Source organism: Astatotilapia calliptera, chromosome 12 (assembly GCF_964374335.1).
Source record: "Astatotilapia calliptera chromosome 12, fAstCal68.1, whole genome shotgun sequence".
Classification (NCBI taxonomy): Eukaryota; Metazoa; Chordata; class Actinopteri; order Cichliformes; family Cichlidae; genus Astatotilapia; species Astatotilapia calliptera.
The window spans coordinates 17,843,868-17,868,789 of record NC_137433.1 but is presented as its reverse complement, the minus strand read 5'-3'; the positions used below and the strand labels follow the sequence as shown (position 1 = coordinate 17,868,789).

Genomic DNA, 24,922 nt, shown 5'->3' with positions numbered 1-24,922 from the left:
AGGGGTCAGAGTGAAGGAAGCACAGTCATGCCCACTGTGGGCACTCAGCTGGAACTAAATGTGGACACCGAGACGCCAACTGTTGGACTGCTGCCAAGGACCTCTCACCCTGCTGTGCTTTCTCTCCCTCTTTTTGCCCGAGACGCAACATTTTACACTTATTCAGTCATTCCGGTTGACATTTTCATTATGACAAGTCAAATGATGGTTGAATGAAGGAAGATCATTAAAGCCAGTAAGTAAAGGATGGAGGAGTACACCTTAGACCACTGATAAACATGTTACCCATGTGTAGCCACATGTGTATGTTTGGGCAAGACAACCGTCTCAGGGATGTGTCAAAGAGAAAATAGGACCAGTGAGCTCCCAACAGCTGTAAATGAGCTGGGCGTCACACGCACACACACACACACACCGTCTGCGAACAGCCACACATCAGAATCAGAATCAGAATCAGAATACTTTATTGATCCCTGGGGGAAATTATTTTTTGTTACAGTGCTCCATTTTAAACCAACATTAAGACAAGACAGACAATACGCTAACTAAGAATAGTACAATATATACATATATATACATACATACATACATAAGTCACTTATAAATAAATATTTGGAAAAGAAACATGTGTAGTTGTAGCAGCAAACAGTGTGTTAAGTGGATGCGTTGTACAGGGAGATGGCCACAGGCAGGAATGATTTCCTGTGTCGTTCAGTGGTGCTTTTCGGTAATCTCAGTCTCTCACTGAACGAGCTCCTGTGACTGACCAACATGTCATGGAGTGGGTGGGAGGTGTTATCCAACATTGTCTTTATCTTGGACAGCATCCGCCTCTCCGACACCACCTTGAGGGAGTCCAGCTCCATCCCCACAACATTGCTGGCCTTACGGATCAGTTTATTAAGTCTGTTGGCATCTGCGACCCTCAGCCTGCTCCCCCAGCATGCAACAGCATAGAGGATCGCACTGGCCACCACAGACTCATAGAAAATCCTCAGCATTTTCTGGCAGATGTTGAAGGACCTCAGTCGCCTCAAAAAATAGAGACGACTCTGGCCCTTCCTGTAAAGTGCTGTGGTGTTTTTAGCCCAGTCCAGTTTATTGTCAATGTGTACTCCAAGGTATTTATAGTCCTCCACAATGTCAACACTGACCCCCTGGATTGAAACAGGGGTCAAGTGTTTCCTGGTCTTCCTGAAGTCCACGATCAGTTCCTTGGTCTTTGCCACGTTGAGCTGCAGATGATTCTGCTCACACCACGTGACAAAGGAGTCGACCACAGCCCGGTACTCTGTCTCATCATCCCTGCTGATGCATCCAACCACCGCAGAGTCATCAGAAAACTTCTGAAGATGGCAGGTCTCTGTGCAGTGGCTGAAGTCTGTGGTGTAGAGGGTGAAGAGGAAGGGGGAGAGGACAGTCCCCTGTGGTGCCCCTGTGTTGCTGATCACCTTGTCAGACACACACTGTGGGAGACGTACATATTGTGGTCTTCCTGTCAGGTAATCAACAATCCAGGACACCAGAGAAGCATCCACCTGCATCGCTGCTAACTTATCACCCAGGAGGGTCGGCCTGATGGTGTTGAAAGCACTGGAAAAGTCAAAAAACATGACCCTCACAGTGCTCGCCGGCTGGTCCAGATGGGTGTAGACACGATTGAGCAGGTAGATGATGGCGTCCTCTGTTCCGAGACGAGGCTGATAAGCGAACTGAAGGGGATCCAGATGTGGTCTTACTATGGGTCGCAGCTGGTCCAGGATGAGCCTTTCCAGGGTCTTCATGATGTGGGAGGTCAGTGCCACGGGCCTGTAATCCTGGGGGCCACTGGGACGAGGCGTCTTTGGTACAGGGACGAGGCATGATGTCTTCCACATCACCGGGACCCTCTGCAGACTCAGACTCAGCATAAACAGTTTATGAAAGACTCCACACAGCTGGGGGGCACAGGCCTTGAGGACAAGGGGACTCACTCCGTCTGGTCCAGCAGACTTGCCTGAGTGAAGTCTCCTCATTTGCATCTCAACCTGGTATTGAGTGAAGGTGATGGGTGGGGGAGGGGTGTCAGGAATCTCACAGGAGGCAACATGTGAAGAGAGAGGCTGGCACAGTGGTGTGGCTCTGGATTCCAGGCTGACTGCAGGTGAGGTTGTGGGGGTGGGAGCAGACACTGTGGTGTCGAATCTATTGAAAAACAGATTCAACTCGTCGGCTCTATTCTCACCTCCCTCAGCTCCCCTGCTGTTGGTTGGCCTGAATCCAGTGATGGTCTTCATGCCCCTCCACACCTCTCTCATGCTGTTCTGCTGGAGTTTCCACTCCAGCTTCCTCCTGTAATTGTCCTTAGCCTCTCTGATCTTGTCCTTTAGTAACACCTGGACCTTCCTCACCTCCTCTTTGTTGCCCCCTCTGAAAGCCCTCTTCTTGTTGTTGAGGAGGGCTTTGATGTCCTTAGTCACCCACGGCTTGTTATTTGGGTAACAATGAACAGTCTGAGCTGGAACAATGGAGTCGGTGCAGAAAGTTATGTAGTCTGTGATACACTCAGTAAGCCCATTGATGTCCTCGGCGTGAGGCTCACAGAGTGTTTCCCAGTCGGTCACCTCGAAACAGCCCTGTAGTTCCGCTATTGCCTCCTCTGACCACCTCCTAACAGTCCTGGTGGTCACAGGTTCCCTCCTCACAATTGGCACATAGCGGGGGGTGAGGTGAATCAGGTTATGATCTGACCTACCAAGTGGGGGGAGGGAGGAGGAGCTGTATGCATCCTTGACGTTAGCATACAGTAAGTCTAAAGTTTTCTCTCCCCTGGTGGGACAGTCCACATATTGTTTGAATGTTGGTAGTGTATTGTCCAGTGATACATGGTTGAAGTCACCCGAGATCACAATAAAGGCACTCGGGTGCTGAGTCTGTAGCCGAGCTATGGCAGAGTGGATAGTGTCACATGCAGCTGTGGGGTTAGCAGAGGGGGGAACATAAACAGCCACCAAGATGACGTGAGAGAATTCCCTGGGTAAATAATACGGCCTGAGTCCAACAGCACACAGTTCAGTGTCCGGGCAACAAATCCTTTCTTTGATTGTTATGTTGGCAGGGTTACACCACCGGTTGTTAACTAAAACAGCAAGCCCACCTCCTTTACGCTTACCGCTAGCGATGCTGTCCCTGTCCGCCCGAACAGTGTGGAAGCCTTCCACTGAAGCATTCTCATCGGGAATGACCTGGTGCAGCCATGATTCGGTGAAACACATCAGGCTACACTCTCGGTATTCCCTCTGACTCCGTACCAGTGCTGAGAGCTCGTCGATTTTACTTGCCAACGATCGCACATTTCCCATCACGATAGACGGCAGACACGGTTTAAACCTCCTCCTCGCTTCGAGCCTCCGCTGTCTCACCGTCACCTTTTTTCTTCTCTTCTGTCCTTGACCTCTGCATCCCCGATGTGTTTTCCTCCAAATTTCAGCTGGTACTTCTGCGGGCCTGGCCAGCGAGCCGGCCGGCATCAGGGCGATCAGCTGATCTCTGGAGTAAACAGTCCGTGCGTGTAGGAGATGTGCCGCGGTCCCGTTCCATGATAAAAGTAACAGTTCCACGGCCACCAGAAGAACAAAAACTCTCTCAATCCACATGATTGAGTAAGAGATAGAAAACGGAGGAAAATACAAGTCAGAAAAAAAAAGAATACGTAAGAAAAAAGAGCTAAACTAAGAGAAAAGCAGGAGCGACTGTAACAGGCTGCACGCTGGTTGGCGCATGCGCACTAAAGGAGACATGACAAAGCAAATATGATTACAGTATGGAGGAAGACGAGGAGGATGATCCAAACACCATAATATAATTTCCAAGAAAGGATGGGTCAGGGCATGAGGCAGGTGTGGGGGCGGTGGGGAAAAGGGGTTTACCAGGGGGAAGGGCAGGGGCTTAGCTGGTCAGAGGTCAGGCATACTGTGCAGCGATCTAATGGCTGTTTGGTTTGTGCACTGCAGCTTAGCTCATGTTTTCCAAAAACATGATACAGAAAGTAGGCCAGGATTCAAGAGACGAAGAGCACCACAAGCAGCAAACCGGTTGAGTAAAATGCACCAAAGTTCGCATAGTTCAAACCTTTTCTCTTTTTTTATATGAATAGAACCTTGTTTATCTTAATTCCTCAGAGAACGAAGTTATTCAAAGGAAAGTATTTGGTACATAAAAAAGACATAAATACTTGATTAATATTTATAAAATATGATCATAAATAGTAAATACATGCATTCAGGGAAAAAAAACAGTCTACAGTGACTAAAATCTGTTTTTATTTATCAGTGGTGGCAATTTAATTTGGCTGGTGAGGTTCAGCTCCAGCTGTTTGAAGGCTACAGGCCAACAGCAAACATAAACCCTTTGACATGGTCAACATAAGTCCTGAGTGTTTACGATTAGACCTTCAGGTTAAATCCTTCGTATACCCTGTCATTCAAAAGAAACATTTTCATACCACTTTATTATCATGTGATTTGTCGACTAATATTCAACGTATTAAAGGAGATTATGGTTGCATTAGAGGATTAGAGGTCTTTTAAGGAACCAGGACTGAGTACAGTGACCCCCGCAACCATCTATACACACATACATTCATCAGAATTTTCTCGCCAGATATATGAAAAAGATTACACTGTGATTTCTAGAATGTGAAACAAAACAATCTTTCTCTTATCCAGCCGTTCATCCATACATGCATTCATTTCTCTGTTGATTCCTCAAAGACATATCTGTGTGACAGCAAAAGGTTGATCCTGGGGCCACAGCAGGGCTGGAATGCCAAGCATGGCTTTAAGCTGTAAGGTAACATCTATGTCAAAAGCTTCATCGTGTATAAGACTAAATCTCAGCTCTCGCCAGGGTTAGACAGGTCCTGAGTAGGAACTACAAGGGCAATCTAATAAGAACACATTCAACATTGTCCACAGGAACTAACCTGACATGTGACTGCCTGCAACACCTTAAGGTCAAAGGCCAATAGACGTTTCAGCAAATTTGACCAGGCATGGCATGAGCTAATATTCTGTGAGGGTGGGAGGCATGACCTCCAACCCTTACCTACTAAGAACCTTGAAGTTTTTTACCCTGACCTAGACTTGACTCCTTCATCTGGGATGTTAGCTATACTAATTACTACCTGATAGCAGCCTGGTGCCAAAGGCAATTCATCCCCTTCCATTCTCCACAACGCTGCTCCAGCAGCTGGTGCCAAGCTCACTTAACAGTCGTGAAGTGTTTCCGACATGAAGTGTAAGCCTAAACTTTTCATCTACTCTGTTGGGACACTGAGAAATGTAAACAAAACCAGAAAGCTATGATTGGCAAATCATCTACATCCTATACTTACTTAAAATTAGTAGGTTGAAACTGAGAAACCTTAATGCCTTTTTAACAACAGATGACACTTTTTTTATTTGATGAAAATAGATTGAAATACATTGGAGATATATTTGAAAGTAACATTACCTAGGATTTCAATGATCATCATGACACATTAAGATCATTAAAAGATTTGAAGAAATCCAGAGAAAACCTCTATGCATGGAATGAGGATTTTTTTTTTTTTTGCCTTTTTTAGGGTGGGTTGGGAATTACCTTGGGCGAGTAGAACTACCTCTAGTCCTAGAGCTAATTCGGCAAACACCCTGTCAACCTTCAATCAAACAAAAAATGTACTTTTTCCCAAATAGCTGGAATCACAAAAACAAAACAAACAAACATTGTGCACATATTACTTCAATATGGTTCTACCTTAAAATTCTCCAGGTCCTGCACTAGCTAACTACATTTGGGGGTTTGCTATTTGGCCAAAGCTATAACCTAGACTCCTTTAACCATCTGTCTGTAGTACTTTCTCTCATCGTTAAAGCTCTTTTCTCACCTCACCTCTCCTCTACTCCTTTTCTTTTTGATATTGATATTTGATATATAAACTATACTTTGCACCATCAGAAGGTCTGGAATTTATGCCTCACAATACATTTAATTTTAAAAAGTAGACTTTGGCTGTGAAGTCTGATAGGATCTGAAAAAGTGACAGAGCGGCACTAATTAGAGAATAGCCAGTGTGTCACAGCTGCACAAAATGAAAATCGAAAATGTGTATACCCTATCTATTTACTTTCTGTCAAAAGGCCAGCTTATCAAACTTTCTGGTGGCATGTGCACCACCCAATGTTAGGTCTCACTAGAACTAGTTATATCTGGAAATCCAGAGGACCCAGATCAGTATGAGTTTCCTACTGATTATCAGCATGTAGTACGTGTGTGTGTGTGTGTGTGTGTGTGTGCTGTGCATGTGTGTATACATTTGTAGGGCTATTTCTGAGGGTGCCTGTGAATCTGTGAGCATACATGCAGGTTTTGCTTTTGTCTATGTGGACGAGTGTCCTGTCTATGTTGATTAGATAGGAACTGTGCGCTCAGTAGATGGACATAGTGACTGACCAGCACACAGGGACAGAGAAGGCAGGAGTGGTGTTTTTCCGCTGGCTCTGTGGTTTAGCCCTGAGAGGCTCAAAGAGGTGATAACCAGTCTGTCTCTAGGTCACCCTGATAACATGGTTGTACACACAGCATTCTTCATCTTGGGGGGATATACATAAGTGAGTTTCTGTGTGAGTAGGGATGTGTGCCCGTAAGACTCCACTCAAATCTAAGGGCTCACACCACAAAACCACATTGATAAAGATTACTGGTCACAAATCACAGATTTAGGAGGTGTCAGGAGAGGTAACCTTTGAGTTTCAGAAAAATAAGCCCAAAAAAGAAAGTGAAGAGATAAAGAAAAAAAAGTGACAGTAACACTGGTCCGATTCCAGAATCTTTCAGAGAAGACAGACACTATATAACAGGATTTCAAAATGTGTTGCTTGGCCAGAAATATGCATGTCAGTCAGCATAACATGGAATACCACTTAAGAGAAATGGGACAAGTGGGAAAATGTGGGCTTAGAAAGAATCATAAAAAGTGCACACAAGTGCAAGTTAAGGCAATTGTTTTAAAGATGTTTGGTAGTTAAACAAAAGCTTGCACTGAGAACATATCACACTGGTCTTTATAACTCATTTGTTGCTTTGTGCTTCAGCTCAATGTCAAACCATTTTCAAACCATTGAAAAGTCAGCTGACACGCAGGTCAGAGTTCGCTTGGTGCAACCCGGAGCAGTGACAAGCCAGTGACGGTCAAAGGGATGTTGGAGGATAAACAAGAGAAGCAGGAAAAGAGAGCTGAGGATTAGGAGCCATAGCATCAGTTAGGGATCAACACAGCCCATCTCATTACTCCCAGGCACAATAAGCACAACAACTCTCTGAGCACTTCATAATTACTGCTTGCTATGCCACAAACAAGCTGTGTTTATTACCCCTTTCTTCTTCTTGGTGCTTTCAGTGAAGAAGAAAAAAAATCCTCTAATTGCCATATACTTTTAATACTAGAACACACTGGTTTCATGGGCGATTTGTCTGCTCTCCTGAAGATGGGTCGTTAATAAAGTTTTTATCTGTCAAAGTGGAACACAGCAAAGGATTCAAGGTCACCGCTGCATACTCAAAATCTGGTTAGCCACTGTACCTACCATCACTTTTGTTTACATAATTATATAAATAAGCTTAAATTTTCTTCTCAGAAAAAGACAAATAAACATAATTTGAAACTGATTATGTCTCAAGGACTTTCAAGGATGACTTTTTAAAAATTCTGTAATAATAGTTATGTGTATTTCTATTGTATCTGTGTGTATTTTTAAACAATTTATAGTAACCATATTAAGCAGTTAATTATAATAAAACTGCCCAAAGAAGACAGGTGATAAACGTGATGCCAAAACATATCTAAAAAGGCTCATTTAAAAAGGTTTAAAAACAGACTAATATATTAAATATACCAGATTTTTTAAGAATAACAAAACAAAATATAAATAAATAAAATTTAAACCCACCCCACTAACCCCCTGCTACTGTAGCTAAGTAATGACAAGATGATAGTTAAACTCATGTCAAAACTGAGTTTATTTCTTTACTGGATTTGAACTGATTATTTATGTATGGAGGACATATGAAATCAAACACACACACAAAATATCATAGGTACACAAAAGGGTATGGCACACAGATGCAAGTGTTAAGCTCTAAATATGAACACACTGACAAAGGTGACTGCAAAAAAAGTTATTGCTAACTTCTTTTTAAGTCAACTGAATGAAGGGAATATTTTCACTGTTCTGGGCATCTAGTGCAGTTATATTGTACTAAAGCACACTAAAGCAGTTTATCAAGTCAGGGCTCGCAAAATTTCAAAATCCCTGGTAGCCCTTTGGGCAGGGACTCTTCAGCTTTTGGTGGCCCAAAATAAATTTAAGTAGCCCGAATAAAAAAGAGAGCAATTTTTTGATTGATGTTTTGTTACAATATTATACATTAAAGTATAATATTGTAACGGAAACAAAACATTAATCAAAAAATTGTTGAAAAAATTGTTGAAACACAAATTACAATCATCAACTCAAATACTTGGTTCTAATTGAACAGAAATTTCTATGAACTTGTAAGAATTGTGTAGAACATGAATCAGTCTGTGTCAGATCCTGAATTTAAAAATTCCACCCCAGTCACGGGTAAGAGATAAGTGGAACCAAGATCTAGGCCATTTGCTTTTTGAAGTTTGCAAATACTGCTAAATTTTGCCAATGCTAGTTCACTCTTTGCAACATAGTACGCTGTTCTAAACAGATTTTTCGGGTTTATTTTTATTATGTTATTTGCAATTGGTGTTTGTTCTGGGTAAGATATTACAGACTGCAATAATGCATTTCTTGCATTTCTCATGGGTTCTAATGGGGGTCTTTCTTAAAATTACTGGTCCCAGTAAAAAAGGCATTTGTTGACTCAGAAATCGAGGGAAAACCAACAACACACCCGGCAGAACATTATGTTATTTACACGGGTGCATTCGCTGTCAAAATAAAAGACGCGCACCAGATACGAAGCTGCAACGCGTTTGCGTCCATATAAAAGGCACTGTTTTTGTCCGCTAGAGTGGGATTTTCACGGCACATTGTGCACCAAATCTCTGTGCGTTCATCATCTGTTTGAAGCCAGATCACCTCCTGCGACCACTTTTCCGAGAACACGCGCTTGTTTTGTGGTTCGGACTCCTTCTGACATTTCTTTGGAGGTGGAGGAACACCAAAGTAATTGCTTAAAGGAGCTTGCTTCTTCGACATCTTTAAGAGTTCTAAACAAATGTCTGTCCTCCTCCAGAAAATCTTATGTATGTAAACACACGTTGCAACTTCTTATCTTGTGCGCGTTTTTTATTTTGATAGCGAAAGCGCACCTGCGGACCACTTATGTGCAGCCCTGGTTATTTAGCTCGTCATATTGCAGCCACAGAAATTCTTTTGTCCATGAAACCATAAAGCTGCACTTTCTTTTTGCCTTATAGTCTGATTTGTCATAACTTTTCCGTTTTGTGGTCACTTCTTCACCCTGACCTGTCTTATTTGGCTGAACTAAAATATATATCCTGCTGGTTTTACACACGCACTCACATAACGCTCAGCGATTCTCTGCGCGATCAACCTCTCACATGTTTAAGCTTGCTGCGGAAGATTTCACTTGTCATGTTTGAATAGTAAGCTAACGATTGATAAGACGATGTCAGAGGAATTGGTGCGCAATTAATCGTCACTCACCAATCAGTGCTGACGATCTCTATACACAGTTCGCACGATTGCAAAGTGAAAGCAAAAAACAAGCGCAAATTCAAACGCGATTTCAATATGTCACATTGACAGTGGCTCACCGATGCCAATGACATAATTACCCAGCTACATTTCCGAAAGAATGCAAAAGCATTGAAATATATTTTTCCTTCCTATGATAGCCCGACGGGCAGGGCTGAGATTTTGGTAGCCCGACTGGAAAAATCGCTAGCCCCGGGACGTCGGGCTAGCGATTTTGCGAGCCCTGCAAGTAAGTGGATTTTGTTTTGACCCTCCTTTGTGCTTGAAAAAATTTGCATAACGTTTCACACTACAGTAAAAAATGGTTTCACTAACTAAGCTAGCTAGCATTAGCTAATAAAACCCCATCTTGATCTCTTCTATGATCATGTACAACAAGAAAGAAAAAAGAAGAACAGGAGATATCATGGTACTTATGTTGTTCTAGCCGTACTTCTTTTACCATAACCCTGATGAAACACTTTAATATTATGGGCAGTACTTTTGACCAATGAGTGTAATATATATATATATATATATATATATATATATATATATATATATATACTTATAAGCCTTATGTGCTTATATATAGTAGGTGACTTAGTCTGGAGCTCTTTTACACAAGATTCAGTAGAGCTATGCAGATGAATAAAATGAACAGACATGAAACTCTAGCAGCACTGCAATCATGTAACATGCTTCACTTTTCTAACTTCGTGTATGAAAAACACCATGTCATTTTGGCTAACTTTTTAAGTTACAAAGTTTATCGTCTCTTATGTTAGTCAGTGTTTCCCTGCTGCCCTGTCTGCTGTTTCAAACCCTTCAACATCTCAGCACCCACCTGTAGGCTCCAGGGGATGTTTACTCATAACTTCCCAATTTCTGTATTTATCAATTTTGTGGGGCGTGATGAGCTTGGAGACTTGACAAAAACTCTAATTATATTCTGGTGCCGCAAGAAATCAATCTTTTCAAACCCAAATGATCTGACGTATTTTGTGATAGAGTTGATGTTAGCCCCTACCCTCACTGTCAGCTCTTCCTTGAAAGTCCAAACCATGTGACGCATGTGACATTTATTGTAACTTCTGAATGCTTTACGTCGACTTTGTAAATTTTTTGCATGCCTATACAGCACCATCTTGCTTTATATTACGTTACGGCAAGCTGGCTAACTGCTAAAACTTTAAGGTATATAGAATGAGCTCTCAGGAGCTCAGTGTCTTCAGCGTGGTACCGTGCTGGAAATGCCACCTGTGCAAGTCCAGTTGTGAAATTTCCTCACTACTAAATGCTCCAGAGTCCATTGTTATGACAAAGTGCACGCGATCGAGAACAATAGCAACTCAGCCATGAAGCGCTAGGCCACGTATAATCACAGAGGGGGGTCAGCAGGTGTTGAGGTACATAGCTTACGGAGGTAAGTCAATCACTACAGACCTCCAAACGTCATGTGGACTTCAGATTAGCTCAAGAACAGTGCGTAGAGAGCTTCATGGGATAACTTTCCATGGCCAAGCAGCTGCATCCAAGCCTCATCAATCACAATGCAAAGTGCCAGATGCAGTAGTGTAAAGCATGACACCACTGGACTCAGTAAAAAGAAGTGGAGACATGTTCTCTGGAGTGACAAATGCTGCTTCTCCATCTATCAATCCAATGGATGAATCTTGGTTTTATCGCAGCTTGTCTGACTGCATTGTCTAAGGTTTGTGTGGTGGGGGTGTGGTCTACGGCTCCGCTGCAGAGGAGGGTGGGGCAGTGGGTTCTGCTGGCAGAGCAGCTGGGACTGATTGGTGTGATCAGTCCTGCTATTTCAGTTGCCAGCTGGGATTGGAGAGAGGATGGCTGTTCTGGGAACAAGTTGTCTGAAAAGCTGCACAGAGATCTTGAAAAAGTGTCATATAAAACATAATCAGTCCTGTAACAGTGTGTACATATGGATCAATTGTGTCACAGTGATGTCGAAAACCAGTTGCGGGATGAGCCATGACCAGTGCAGCCAGTGGCAGTACTGGCAACATTGCTGGCGGAAACGGCCACCATGCACCGGGAGCAGGTGGCGTTGCATCAAGGTTAGCTCCAATGGCTATGGGATCAGGCCGAGGATCAGACAAGAGAGTTGGAGGACCTGGTTGCTCTGGCTCTAGGCAGCAGAGTCGGCCAGTCCCAGGCCTGAGGAGGAGGCTCCCCAGAACCACTACAGCTTCGTGGGCTGCAGAGCAGCTGCCACGAGAGGTGGTCTCTAACACACGCTCTATTGCCTCCCCAGCAATGAAGGGTGCTTCCCCAACTCACAGGGAGCCTCGCAATTGCTGATGCAGGTGTGTTGGAGGTGAAGGCAGCTATAGACTGGCACCAGTAATGCCTGCTGACGGAGGTGGGGCAGGTGGTCAGTGTCACCAGCCCTCCAACACCTTCCCCCAGTCCAGGAAGGATGTACACCATACCTGTAAGGTGTTTAGGGGATACACGCCAGGATATGGTCGACTCGGGATGCACGCAGACCTTGATCCACCAAACTCTGGTTCGGCCAGGGCATTGTTGGAGACAGAGTGGGTGGAGGACAAGTGTGTACATAGGGACATACAAAAATATGTCTCCTCTGGGAAGGAGGAGACTGTGTTTCAGTTCGTCTCCCGAGTCAGCATCCCAAAAGATATAGTGATTGACCAGGGCACATTGTTCTTGTCTTGCACACTAAAAGAACTGTACAAATGACTTGGAATTAAAACTTTTCGGACCACCGTCCACCACCCTCAGAATGATGGGCTGGTGGAGAGGCTGTATAAGACTTTAAAATCCATGATTCATAAGTTCATTCATGAGGATGAATGCAATTGAGATCGCTGGTTAGACCCTCTGTTGTTCGAAGTGTGGGAGGTTCCCCAGGATTTTCTCCCTTTAAGGTAACTTTTCGGCAGGAAGCCACCGGTGGAAAGGAACTGGAAAGGACCCTTTATGGTCACACAGTGAGTGGGACATGTAGACTATGAAGTGGTACAGTCGGACAGGAGAGGACTCACACAAATTTATCACCTCAACCTCCTGAAAGTGCGGAGAGAGGCTAAAACCGTTTCTCTGGTCAGCCTTGTTGGGACTGGAGGTGCCAAATTCCACCTGCCTCCATTGTGATGGCCTTCTCACACAGGCCCCGAGAGCGGACATTGCTGCATTGCAACAATATTTTGCAGATGTGTTCTCCCCCCTGCCCGGCCATACCAGCCTCATAGAAACTGCATGACGGTACACACACATGTACATAAAAGACAAAGTGTTCAGAGAGAATTGGAAATGGAAAATGGAAAAGTCAGACAGCACATGGTGTAGTGCCATAGTTCTTGTGGTAAAGAAAGATGGATCTATATGGTTCTGTGTTGACTACCATAAAGTGGATGAAGTGTCACAGTTTATCTCATCGCCGGGTCAACAAGCTCCTGGACCGGTTAGGCACCATTTGCTTTTTTTATGTTTCTGGATTTAACAAAAACGTGTGCTTTGTTAATAACTGTACAGTAATACTGGGAGACGTGGGATGAAGAAAGTTGCTAAGAGTCATAATGCTAGCAGTGGTTAGGCTTTACTGTCCCCCTTTGGGGTTGATTGGATTAATTCCAGACAAAGCAAGAACCCAGAGTATTTTTAGCATATTCCCTACTTTCTGAGTACTCCCAACACAAAAAGTATCAAGAAACCCATACAGCTCCCAATGATCAGGAAGACACTAGCATTAGTTTTTCATCATGATCTTTACTTTTGATCCTGTTGATGCTGCAGCGATCACATGTTGTATATATAGAATTTGTGTTTTTTTTCCTAAGTAGTTTGCCACATGTCGAGGTCAGGGATAAAGGCATGGGCGGATTAAAGCCTATATCGACTCAATGAGAAAAGGCCATATGGGCAAATGAGATCCATGTCCATGAAGCACTAATCTGGGGATGCCCTGAGTGACGAAGGATGGACACTGCCCACATCTGCTAAGAGGCTTGGGAATTCAAATACAGCCAGTGGACTGCTCTACTGTATCCTGCACATTAGCGCCCCCATCTGACCCTGAATAATCAGAGAGTAAAAAAAGAGCCTTGATTGGGAAAGAAGATTAAAAACACTATCACAGTAAACAAATGTAACATTCATTCAAAACATACAGAAAGGAAACAATCATTTGAAGTTTACTGATTAAATTCAAATGAAAAGTTGTTTTGAAGTCATACATTAAAATTTAAATTCAAATGTATACAAGATAAAGGTGAAGATACTGTAAAGTAGATACAGATGTCTTTACAGAGAAATTACTACCACATAAAGAAACTTATATAGTCATTACCAGAATAATAGTTAGCGCGTGCCCCATAGCAAATAAAAGTTTAAAAAAAAGGCATAAATTAAAATGTAGAAGGTAAGGCAAGTGGAGATAAAGCAAAAAGGAGGGGGTATTTATTAGAGATTCTGTCCCAGTGATTGGCTGCAAGGCTAGTAGCAGAAGGACAAATGGACAAATCTAAGGAGCTAATAACACTGAATACGGAACGGCCCTCATGGGCAAATCTGGCACTAAGATGATAATGAGATTATAAAACCCTACTATATTGCGGCAAATTGTATAAGTGTTTCATTGAACCTTGTTGAACTTTCATTTATGCATGCCAGGCTCCTTCCCTTTTTGTCTCTCTCCTTTCTTCTCCTTCCCGGGATGATGGGTAGACTATGAGTAAGAGAAGGAGTAGAAAAAATGCCTTCTGGATAGAGTTTACCTAGTGTAGGGTTGAATAGAAGACCACAGACTGGGCTTTTCAGACATGCTTGTGGTTAGCATAATTACGGTAGCTTAAAAAATGAAAGGGTATGAGCTCTTGTCAGAGTACAAGTATATGTCCCATACATTTATCTATCGACTGCGTATACCTATTCCAAATATGTATACAAAATGTATGTAATAGGTGACAAGAGCAGTATTCATAAAACTGCGAAAGAAAGAATGGAATGAATTAATTCATCCCTGGTTCTGTTTCCTCGTCCCTGTTGGAGAGAGGTATCTCTAAGGCATAATGCTACCATCACCGTGCTTCACTATAAGGCTAATACTAGGTAAGTGATAGTCAAGTGACTGCAAATAAAAGTTGCCTGACATAGATTCATATGAGAGCATGGCTAATACTAATATAAGCTTAGGCGCAAGAGAGACAGAGTCTTTAAGGTAATTTTGTAATTTTACACACCATGCTTGTAGAATAACAACTCTTTTCCAAAACAGTTGGGACATTGTGCAACATATAAAGAGTGAGTCTGGATTGTATATTGTAAAAGAAAGCATCACCTGTTTTTCTTAACATCAGTGATGAAGTATGATGCCTGATCATATCTCAGATATGTTAGTGAGATGTCACCTACATAACATACCAGTGCTTTTGTTGTACTTTGACTGTTCATATTGAGAATTCATCTGAATAAAATGGAAATGTAAACAAGGCGTACCCAGTTTTTCCCTCTCTCAAATAAAAATTTGTAGGACCAAACAAGAGATTTATTTTTCTCTCTAACCATGATTCTCTCAAATCAAAATTTTAATGGTTGTAAAATACAATTATCACCTGTCACTGAGCAGTTATGGAATTGTTATTGTGATATGTATTTGTAAGTCTATGCTTCTGTTCGGTGTTCCACTTATTGTATGTGTAGGCGTGTGTAGGTATGTGTGCGTATATACGTGTGTGTGGATGCCAAGCACCTGCAGGCCTGATGGGCGTGGTCCTGCTAGAGGATTGGCCACGCCTGAAGCCCCACACACACCTGCTGCTGATCAGGCTCGTCGGGGGAGCTATTTAGGAGACCGATGGAGCTCCAACCGACGCGGGATCATTCCATGAGACTCCACGTTAGTCTTCAGCTTGGTTAAGTCTGTGAGTGTATGCCTACTGGAATTAAGTGTCTTGACGGCTGCCTCTGTTATTTCCGCTCAGGAGGAGTGTGGAACAGCGTAGGGCAGTAAGCACGGGGTGTGTGGACACACGAGAGTGGAGAACACAGAGCACGGACTTTTTGAGAAGACACGACACGGGAGTCACGGGAGTCACGGGAGAGCACGGGAGAGCACGGGGATTTACTGTTATTGTTCCATTCACTGTAAATAAACGCACTGCTTATACACAGAGCACTACGCCTGGGCCCTCCTTCCCTACTTCCCCACGGTTTGCCCTGCCAAACCGTGACAGTACCAATGAAAAACAAAAAACACTAATTCTGTCCTTTTAGAGTACTCACAACACAAATTACAGGATATATAAGAATGAAAAGGGGGTAAACATTTGGAAAAGATATGTGACATGCTGTCTTTCTCTCTGTTATGCAGGCAAATTTCAGTCAGATGTATCTGTTATTTAGGCTTATGGTCTTATGAATTGGTATTCTGATAATTTGAAAGACTTTATGATACTGAATTCAATATGTTAGAAATTCAATATGAACACTTTGAAACAGAAAAATACATTTGTGAGTCACTGACATCAGCATTTTCCACATCATCATGATTTAGTCTAGCAATGATTTGACCCAGACAATGCCCCGACCCTCTGGATCCAGATCAGAGGTTAGCATCCGGTTCACCTGAGTTTACCTCTCTACGTCCTGCAATTCTGACACAGAATGTGCAAGTGAGGCTACGAAAACACATAATAGGTATGTGAAAACACACTCGTAAAACACACATGCACACACACACATATACAAGATACACACATTCACTTCCATGTGACCTTCTACCAAGGCAGCGGACTTCCACCCTACCAAGCTGAAAAAACAGAGGTTAGAGGAGGTGAGCTTCATTTGAGTGGGTCTAAATTTCCCAAATCAGCTCACACAAATATCAATCACACACTGTGTCTGTCTGTGTGTGTGTGTGTGTGTGTGTGTGTGTGTGTGTGTGTGTGTGTGTGTGTGTGTGTGTGTGTGTGTGTGTGTGTGTGTGACAGATTGATGTTTTTGTGTGGTGAAGAAGTGGAGACAGCTAAAGGTGTTTCACAGTCAGCAATGCGTGGATCAGGGAGGTGAGGGTTACAGTCAAGTCAAACCTAGAGCAGGATGAAACGCATTTGCAATAAAAGCTTGACATTATGTGTCAACATACCTACTTTTATTTAAAAGTACTCATTTTTTGTCTATGGGTCTAAGTACATTATTAGTTTAAAAAATTCAAAGTGTCCCCCCTTGTCATCACACAAAAATAATTCTTACTTCTGTAACAATTCATGATACAGATAATAATAATAATTAATATTTGATTTTAACAGCAAAAGTAAAAAAAAAAATACATCCAATACATATATATGTTATACAGGAAATGAAAGTGAGTCCCATTCTGCAGTCCATTATGGTTAATTACAGCATTGTGCTGGGACTCTTGTACTAGAGCATGGTTGGTAATTAAAGTACAGGTAAGACATTAACTTACTTTTGTTAGCCATTAATCAGTGTTTACCTTCAGAGAGCTCCCCCTTTGTAATTAATAATCAGCTTGGACAATGAATAATCACCCAAGAGGAAGTTGTGTGTTCATGTGTGTGTTTTTATGTATTGGTGTGTTAATAGCAATGGGGTTTTCCCAAAGTACAGCCTTACTAATAAATGAATAATCTTCAGTCTCAGAAAACCCCCTCCAAAAACTTCAAACAAGGCAACCCCCCCCCCCAACAAAAATAGAAGAGCCATTACAAGTAACACTCTCCTGTATTTGCTCTTTTTTTATCCATCTATTTCTGATCACCCTCATTCTCTCCAACTTTGAACGGTATCCTTTGCTTGGCATCTAAACAGTCCAGGTTTGGAATGATTACATGTTGGGAAGGCTTCTGCAACCCCCACATTAACAAGCACCCGACTCCTCAACTTATTTCTGTCAGCCTTGCTTCTACTCCAACACACACATGCGCAAACACACAAAGGGAGCTTTTCCAGAAAGAGATTGGTTCCACTTTATCTGCATATTTAGCCTGTGTTCAGTGTGCTGCTAACTGATAAAATTCTGCAAGTGTGCCAGGCCCCTGCCAAATGCCAGAGCACCGACCTTCTTAGGAGGAACAAATTCCTTTAGCAAAAATTTACAGAAAACAAATTAAAAAAACAAACAAAAACCCCAAAACAAAACAAACAAGCAAAGAAACAAATAACGAAAAGAATAAGGTAGTGAAAGAGGAAAGCAAGACAGTCAAAGGAGAAGGGGATGGATCCAGGCTTTATTCCAATGATAATGATATTGATATATTAGTGAAGACTCCCAGAGATTATCATTAACATATAATATTAACATATTATGGTATACCAGCATTGCTTCACAGATGCTTAGGAATAGCAGACATGCCTTCAAGGCTCCTTTTGCCAAAAAAAATCTGAATCAAAACGGATCCTCATTTCTCCAGAGAGCCAAGAAGTATGCAGAGGAGTAGATACATAAAGGGTGAAACCAAGAATAATTATCTTTCTTCGAAAAATTAGTTATTGCTAAGAAAGAAGAATGGATGCAGGAGAGCAAAAGAGCAATGGCAAGACTCACCCTTCAACCCATTCTCCCATTTTTCTGCCTGACCAATACCCTTGCACTTAGCGTGCGTGCGTGTGTGTGTGTGTGTGTGTCCGTTAAGTGAGTAATCATACGCCATTCTCAGCAGCAGCCAGGGGCCCAGGGCTTCCTCGGTCTGGCTACGTAGAAGAGCAGCGGTTCACATTGGGATGTCTGTCATTGCGTATGTGCACATGCATGTGCGTGCATGATAACAAGGATTCACTGGTCTGTTTTCTGTTGCTGAGAGGTTTTATCTCCAACCTTGATTAGCAACACCTACACACACATATCCATACTATAGCAACCTAAACAAAGGCAGTCGTAGTAGCAGGAGTGACTGCTGATTGAAGTGTTGGGCCACGATGCCCTGACAGCCTTCCTTCAACCTTCTCTCAACCTCGTCACCTCCGTTGCTCTGCTGTGACTCTCACCACAATAGCTGCTGCTTGTGAACCTGCCAGGCTGCCAAGGACACAAAGATGACTGAACCAACCTTTGACATTAGAAGTGTCCACTAAAAGACCAGAGACAAGCCGAGTTGGCAGCTCTGTTAACAGGCTAGAGACCGAGATCTTTTCAGCTTGCTTAAAGTAGCAAAAGTCAATAGAGCACAAGTCAATAGTGCATACATTTGGATGAACGCCGTGTCAAACAAGTCTGTGTTTAGATATTGTTAGGCATGCCAACAGTTTCAAAAGGTGACCTCAATATTTTGGCACAACTGTTGCTGTCTTTTGACCGACAGCAGTCACGGAGAAGGAGCAGAAGAGACATAAATCATCAAAGTAAAAAACTGACATTTGAGCATGAAATACAGCATGAGGTTTGTATTGAAGGCTAGATGACATTTCAAGGAGCTGATTCACTCGAAGATGTTAAGGCCACCCACCCACACAGCTCCATGTGGAACATGCCGTTTTAGTGGCCGAGATGAGATAGGAGTGCTAGAGATGTATTCACAGACATGTGGAGCATGTGTAAGATGACCTATACATTCACCATGATGTCAGGGAGGATCTTTGAAGAGAATAAAATCACAAAGCAGAGCATCCCGAGCAAAGATGGAAATGAGGGAAGAGCTAAGAACGTGAACGTTCGAGTATGTTTGTGTGTAACACTGTAACAAAGCAAAAACAGGTGTTTTTAATACCTGCGACAGATATATTGCTTCCTGCTTAAGGCTTGACTTTCCTTCTTTTTTTCATATGTGTGGGACTGTGCAAGCATGCCTGTGTGTGTGTCACTCTTCAAACAACACTGCAATCATCATCTCTTATCAACGGTCATGTTGAGGATTACAGCTTTCATCCCTAATCCTACATTAAGGACACATTCTCATGATGGACGTGACATCATCAAGGCCAGTCAACCACAGAGAGGGCACAAGGACAGGAAGCCAAACACCACAGGAAAGGATTAATGAATATAGGAGACAGAATGGATGATGAAAAAAAATGCAAGAGGGGGTCACAAAGAAGATGAAAACAGAAATGAACTCAGATAGCAAAATTTCTGCAGTGCTGCTGATACAACCTCTCTATTTGTGTTTCAAGATAATCTTCCACTGCTTCAGTTCCACAGTTTGTCTAACAATGACACTCAATCTGTTCTACTAAGATTTAAGATGTATCCATTACCCAGACACATGGGCACAAACATGGACATGTGCTAAATACACACCGTTCTGAACTGACTGAATTCCGATCCACTCCTTTAAATCACTGAAGGAAAAAATACACAAATACTGAGGAGTTTATTTTTAGTCTGCATGAGTCCTTATTGCTTTTTATTAAAAGAAATACCAAGCTGCACTATTACATCCTCTGTGACAGTTCCACATTATATTTAAACCAATGATATAGAACGAAAAAACCACCTTCAATTTTCATGCTAAATAATCTGTGGTTATGGTTTCTACATATTTAACTGACTTTCAACATATACAAGTGTTAAAATCAATGGACAGATTATTGCATCGTTGTTTGTAACCCTCTCGATGCACTAGTTTCTCAGTACACCTCACTATACCACCCAGAGAAACCATGCCTCTTTTTTAACTGTTACTAAAAAAAACAAATATGCTTGACTTATCTAACATTGGCACAATCCAGTTTCCTGCTCGCAAACGTGTGTCAAATTTTAACTAGGAACCTCCCAATACTTCAATGTTCAACAGCCTTATAATGAGCAAAATCTAATAAAACTGAAAGGGATCCCAATTATGCTGTGATTCACAGACATTGAGAAATACTGTTTATATTTTTGGACAGACAGTTTTGGTACCTGCAGAGACTCTGGGGCAGTCTGGCATCATAGGCTCCAGTGGTATGTCCAAGGGCTCTGGACTTGATACCCAGTTACGACAGTGCTTTAGAAAGAGAAAAATAAAACAAATAAACTCTTTGACATTCAAAAGAATTAAATATGACATGTGGAGAGTAATGAATATGTAGCAAGCAGTTTCTTCCACTATTACTTCCACAAACACAGAGAAAACTATTGTAAAAGATGAAGATATAAAAGGAAAGTATTTGGTACAAAATTTAAGTCTTTAATCTTGTTAATAATGGGTGTTAGGGCTGGGCCATATTATACCGTTCACGGTAATACCGGTATAATGTTAGGCAACGATAGGAAAATGAAATATCGCGATAGAATGGGAGTAAAACGCGCATGCGCAGTGCCTTTGTTTTCATACGCACATGGCCGATTGTTGAGTGAAACAGATGAACCAGAATTGGTTTGTAAAAATGGTGCAACTTCCGTGATGTGGAACTGGTTTGGTGTTTGTCCGTCAGATACACAACAAAGCACATTTTTTTGCAGAACATGCAAGCAGCCGTTGTTATTGTCGTATTTGTCGGACTAAGATGCTCTTAAATCTGGGAGTAATCTGGGTCCTAAACTCCGTATGTTTCAGGTCAAACAACACTGCAGCATCACTTAGAGTTAAAAACTGTCTAAATTCTTTCATCTTTAATAAAACGATCAGCATTGCTGCTTTACCAGGTGTAACTATGAAGTTTAACTTCCAGGCATCCATGAAAACAAAATGTATTACATTTAACGGAGTTAGAAGTTAGCAGGAAGCTAGCGGAAGTTAGCTCGCTAGTTTCGCTAGTTACCTAAGCATGATATTGCATGTTCTGACTGAGAGATTTCTGAAAAAAATCAAACGTACAGCTCTGCTATCACTTCCAACATAAATGAAGACAGGAAACTAAACAGCAGTGACGTTTGTAGGGTTACTGAAGTTGGGCTAGCTGGTATATAATGATGTGCTACGTGATCGCTAGCGACACAGCTATGTTAGCATAACATAAACAGTGAAGCTGGAGGACGAACACTAACACTTTTCCACTTATAAAAGTTAACGTGAAGGTTCTTCATGGTTAGAGACAAATGCAATCGCATGGCAGGATGCTGTAAACGGACCAAACTTCAGTCAGGAGAACAACTGAGATAATCCATCCACAATACAAGGTTAGTCATTAATATACTGCAACAAAATGGGAATAGAGCCGCTGCCAGAGAATTCAACATTAATGAATCAATGGTACAGAAGTGGAGGAAGCAAGAAGAATGAGTTTAATAAAGTTTGATTTATCTGACTGCTTTGTTTCGCTTAATGTGCCTTATAATCCCGTGCACCTTATGGTCCGAAAAATGCGTACTGCACACTGCAGTTTAATGTTGCAAAGCACCTCTTTTTAACTTCAGTGGATATTATACATGGTTATGCTCAGGATATGTCAGCCCATTTCTACTGGAAATGCCTTTTGGTTAAACTTTCAGCAAGGAATTTGCATTTGCACTGTTACATTTTTATAAAGCTTTAATGTACATAAAAACCAGCTTCTTGTTTAAGTGAAAATAAATGGAAGGTTGTCTTTTTGCGCTAGTAATGTTGTGGAGTTGTATTTTGTCTCACATCAATTATATCGTCGGTTATATCGTTATCGCAAATTTTCAAATATATATCGTGATAAATATTTTTGGCCATATCGCCCTGCTCTAATGGGTGTGTGTTTTTATTTTGTTTCAACTGCATCTAACCAAACACTGAAAAAGGAGCGAAAGCGGTTGGAAACAAACAGAAAGACAGTACGCAAGAAAGTGTGTGTGTTTCTGTGTGTGTGTAGATGAGTAAGGTGGGGGAAGAGAAGGAGAGACAGGAACAAGCAATTAAAAGCTCAGTGACATGTTGCTCAGACAGCTTGGCGTTTGTTTGTGGTGGAGAGCTGAGGCCTTCTACCACAGCGGATGAGTGAGTGCCCTGGGGGAGGGTGTCTGCCCAGCTTGCTGACCCATAACCCCCTGCAAACACCCCTACTCCTCTCACAACCCCAGTGGTTGACAACTCTACTGTCAGAAAGAGGAGAAGACCTCTTCATTCGTTTTTTTTCTTTATGCTGTCTTCATCTTCCTATCTGTCTGGCACTCCCTTTTTTTTTCTACCTACCACTGCAGGTTATTTTAGACATATAAGGTCTTAAGCCCCATGTACCATTAATCAAAAGTATCAATGCTTCAGAATAAGGCAACTTAAGTTTTCAGTGCTGTAAGTTTTCATTCTCCGGGTCAGCGGATGACAGCGCATCAAAGTTTGTTTTCCCTTTTGACTCTGCAATGTGGATTGGTATGCTGTGGCTTGTAAGGTAGGTACAAAAACAAGGGAAAAGGGAGAAAGAGACAGAGGGAGGCTGAGAAGGAATGCTTAGAGAAGACGTCCCCCAAGATAAGATAAAAGTTCAATAGAAGAAAGAGAAAATGTAAAGAGATTAGAATGTGCAGCTGGTGTCCTTCTGAATCACTGCTTATCTGCCCTTGTTTACTTTCACCCTGGCCCCCTGACAGCCATTACGGTATTGTACGTGCTTGTGTGCGCGCGTGCGGTTGTGTGTGTGGGTCAGTGACTGCATTTCAAGGGGTCTCCCACGAAGATGTGTAGAGTTGTGAACCCTTCAAAATATACACACACACACACCGACGCACAGATGCTTTTGCATTTTTGCCCTCTGTGACGCCGACTCCCAAAGACCTAAAGCAAGACTCACAGAACAGACAAACCCTGCAAATGCTTTCAATTTAAATTACGTAACACAATCACCCAAACGCACATACATTACTTTTGTGGATATATATTCTGTTCTATAGTCTTTACAAGTTCTCTGGTTTCTGTACGAATATTAAAACTGCATCGAAGCAGAGACACTGAATACATCTAATCCAAACTGAGGTCCTCTTTGCTGTTTATTTTTGTTGAAAAAAGTCTGCGCAGCTAGGGCAAAGCAAATCTCTCATCATATGCTTGACATATACTGCAGTGAGGGTACATTGTGATTTATTTACTGCAAGCTTATAGAGAAATATAGAAATTCATTACAAGAGATAATCATGATGAAACATCTGGAACATATAAATCCGTAGCAAATATTCATTTGGGAAATTTACAGAAAAGTCTGTTATTGAAATAAAGTTTGTTTTTCTTAAGAATGGATTACATATGAACCAAAGTAGTCAATCACTGAATGTGTCTCTTAAATGGTAGGAATGCCTGAATTTCTGGTGCTTTTTCATTTATTTTTAGCCCTGTCAATCAAAAAAAATGCTAGCCACTGGAAAGCATAGAGAATAAAAGTAGCCAAAGAGGTTGAAGAAAGATCAGCCAAGAGATGAGAAGGGATGAAGGGGGGGTGGCTGGAGGGCTTGGTGTTCGGGGGAAGATGACAAGTCATCTTGGTAAACAGTGGCATATTGTGTATTTTTAGATCCTTTGGTTTGCCCTAGATGTGCTCTCCTCTGAGCCCGGGCTCGAGGGCAGAGTGGTGCAGAGTAGCACAGAAGCAGTGGGGCTCCTTGACTGCTACATCAAGTGTCTCATTGTATCTCCTTTAATTCATTCTGTCTGTCTGGAGGAAGATGTCAGCTGGGCTGTGGAGCAGTGGGCTGAAGGCAGCTAGAGAGAAGGGAAGGAGGGGAGTCTTTCAAAGGGCCCTCCTCCCTCCCCTACACCTCCACCACCAATGGAGGCAGGGAGGCTGAGGTTTGAATAGATTTGTCAAGGCAACAACACACATGTGCACACAAACTCTTGCATAAATGCACACACACACAGCACAAAGCCCCAGTACTGTGGGAGACCGCAGGCATAACAGCAGTCACATAAAGGCAAGGCCTGCTGGCTGGGATTAGAGAAGGGCGACATGACAAAAGGATGGCACATCACATCGGCTGCCTCTGACACATAGCATCATCACTTCAAGCAGCTCGTCCACCGATCAATGATGCCATTGAACTAAAAGCAGACAGAGAAACAAACATGTAAACAGATTTGGCTGTCCCAAACCTCTGCTACTCTGTGCATGTGCTTTTCTTTGCATGCTTGGATTTATGCTGGTTATGAACATACACATTTGCCCAGTCTTTGGGAAAATCTTTTGAAGTTTAACTTTGCCAACTACCAGTTGGAATATTTAGATTGATATGGACTTAGTAATGTGTTAGGAATGAAAGGATGCCACATTGTTTGATGGAGATAAAAATGATCAACTTACAGATTTCTGATAGAGGGTTTAAGAGTTCATGGAGCCATGGGGCGACC

General features: G+C 42.2%; 1 protein-coding gene across 1 annotated transcript in view; it reads right to left on the bottom strand.

Annotated features, from left to right (window-relative positions):
• Positions 1 to 24,922, bottom strand: part of arb2a (ARB2 cotranscriptional regulator A) — a 164,326-nt gene that overhangs the window by 33,066 nt on the left and 106,338 nt on the right. The window contains exon 10 of the mRNA XM_026188413.2: positions 20,602 to 20,686. Coding sequence (XP_026044198.2) covers positions 20,602 to 20,686 — 85 coding nt within the window. The remainder of the gene's footprint in view (positions 1 to 20,601; positions 20,687 to 24,922) is intronic.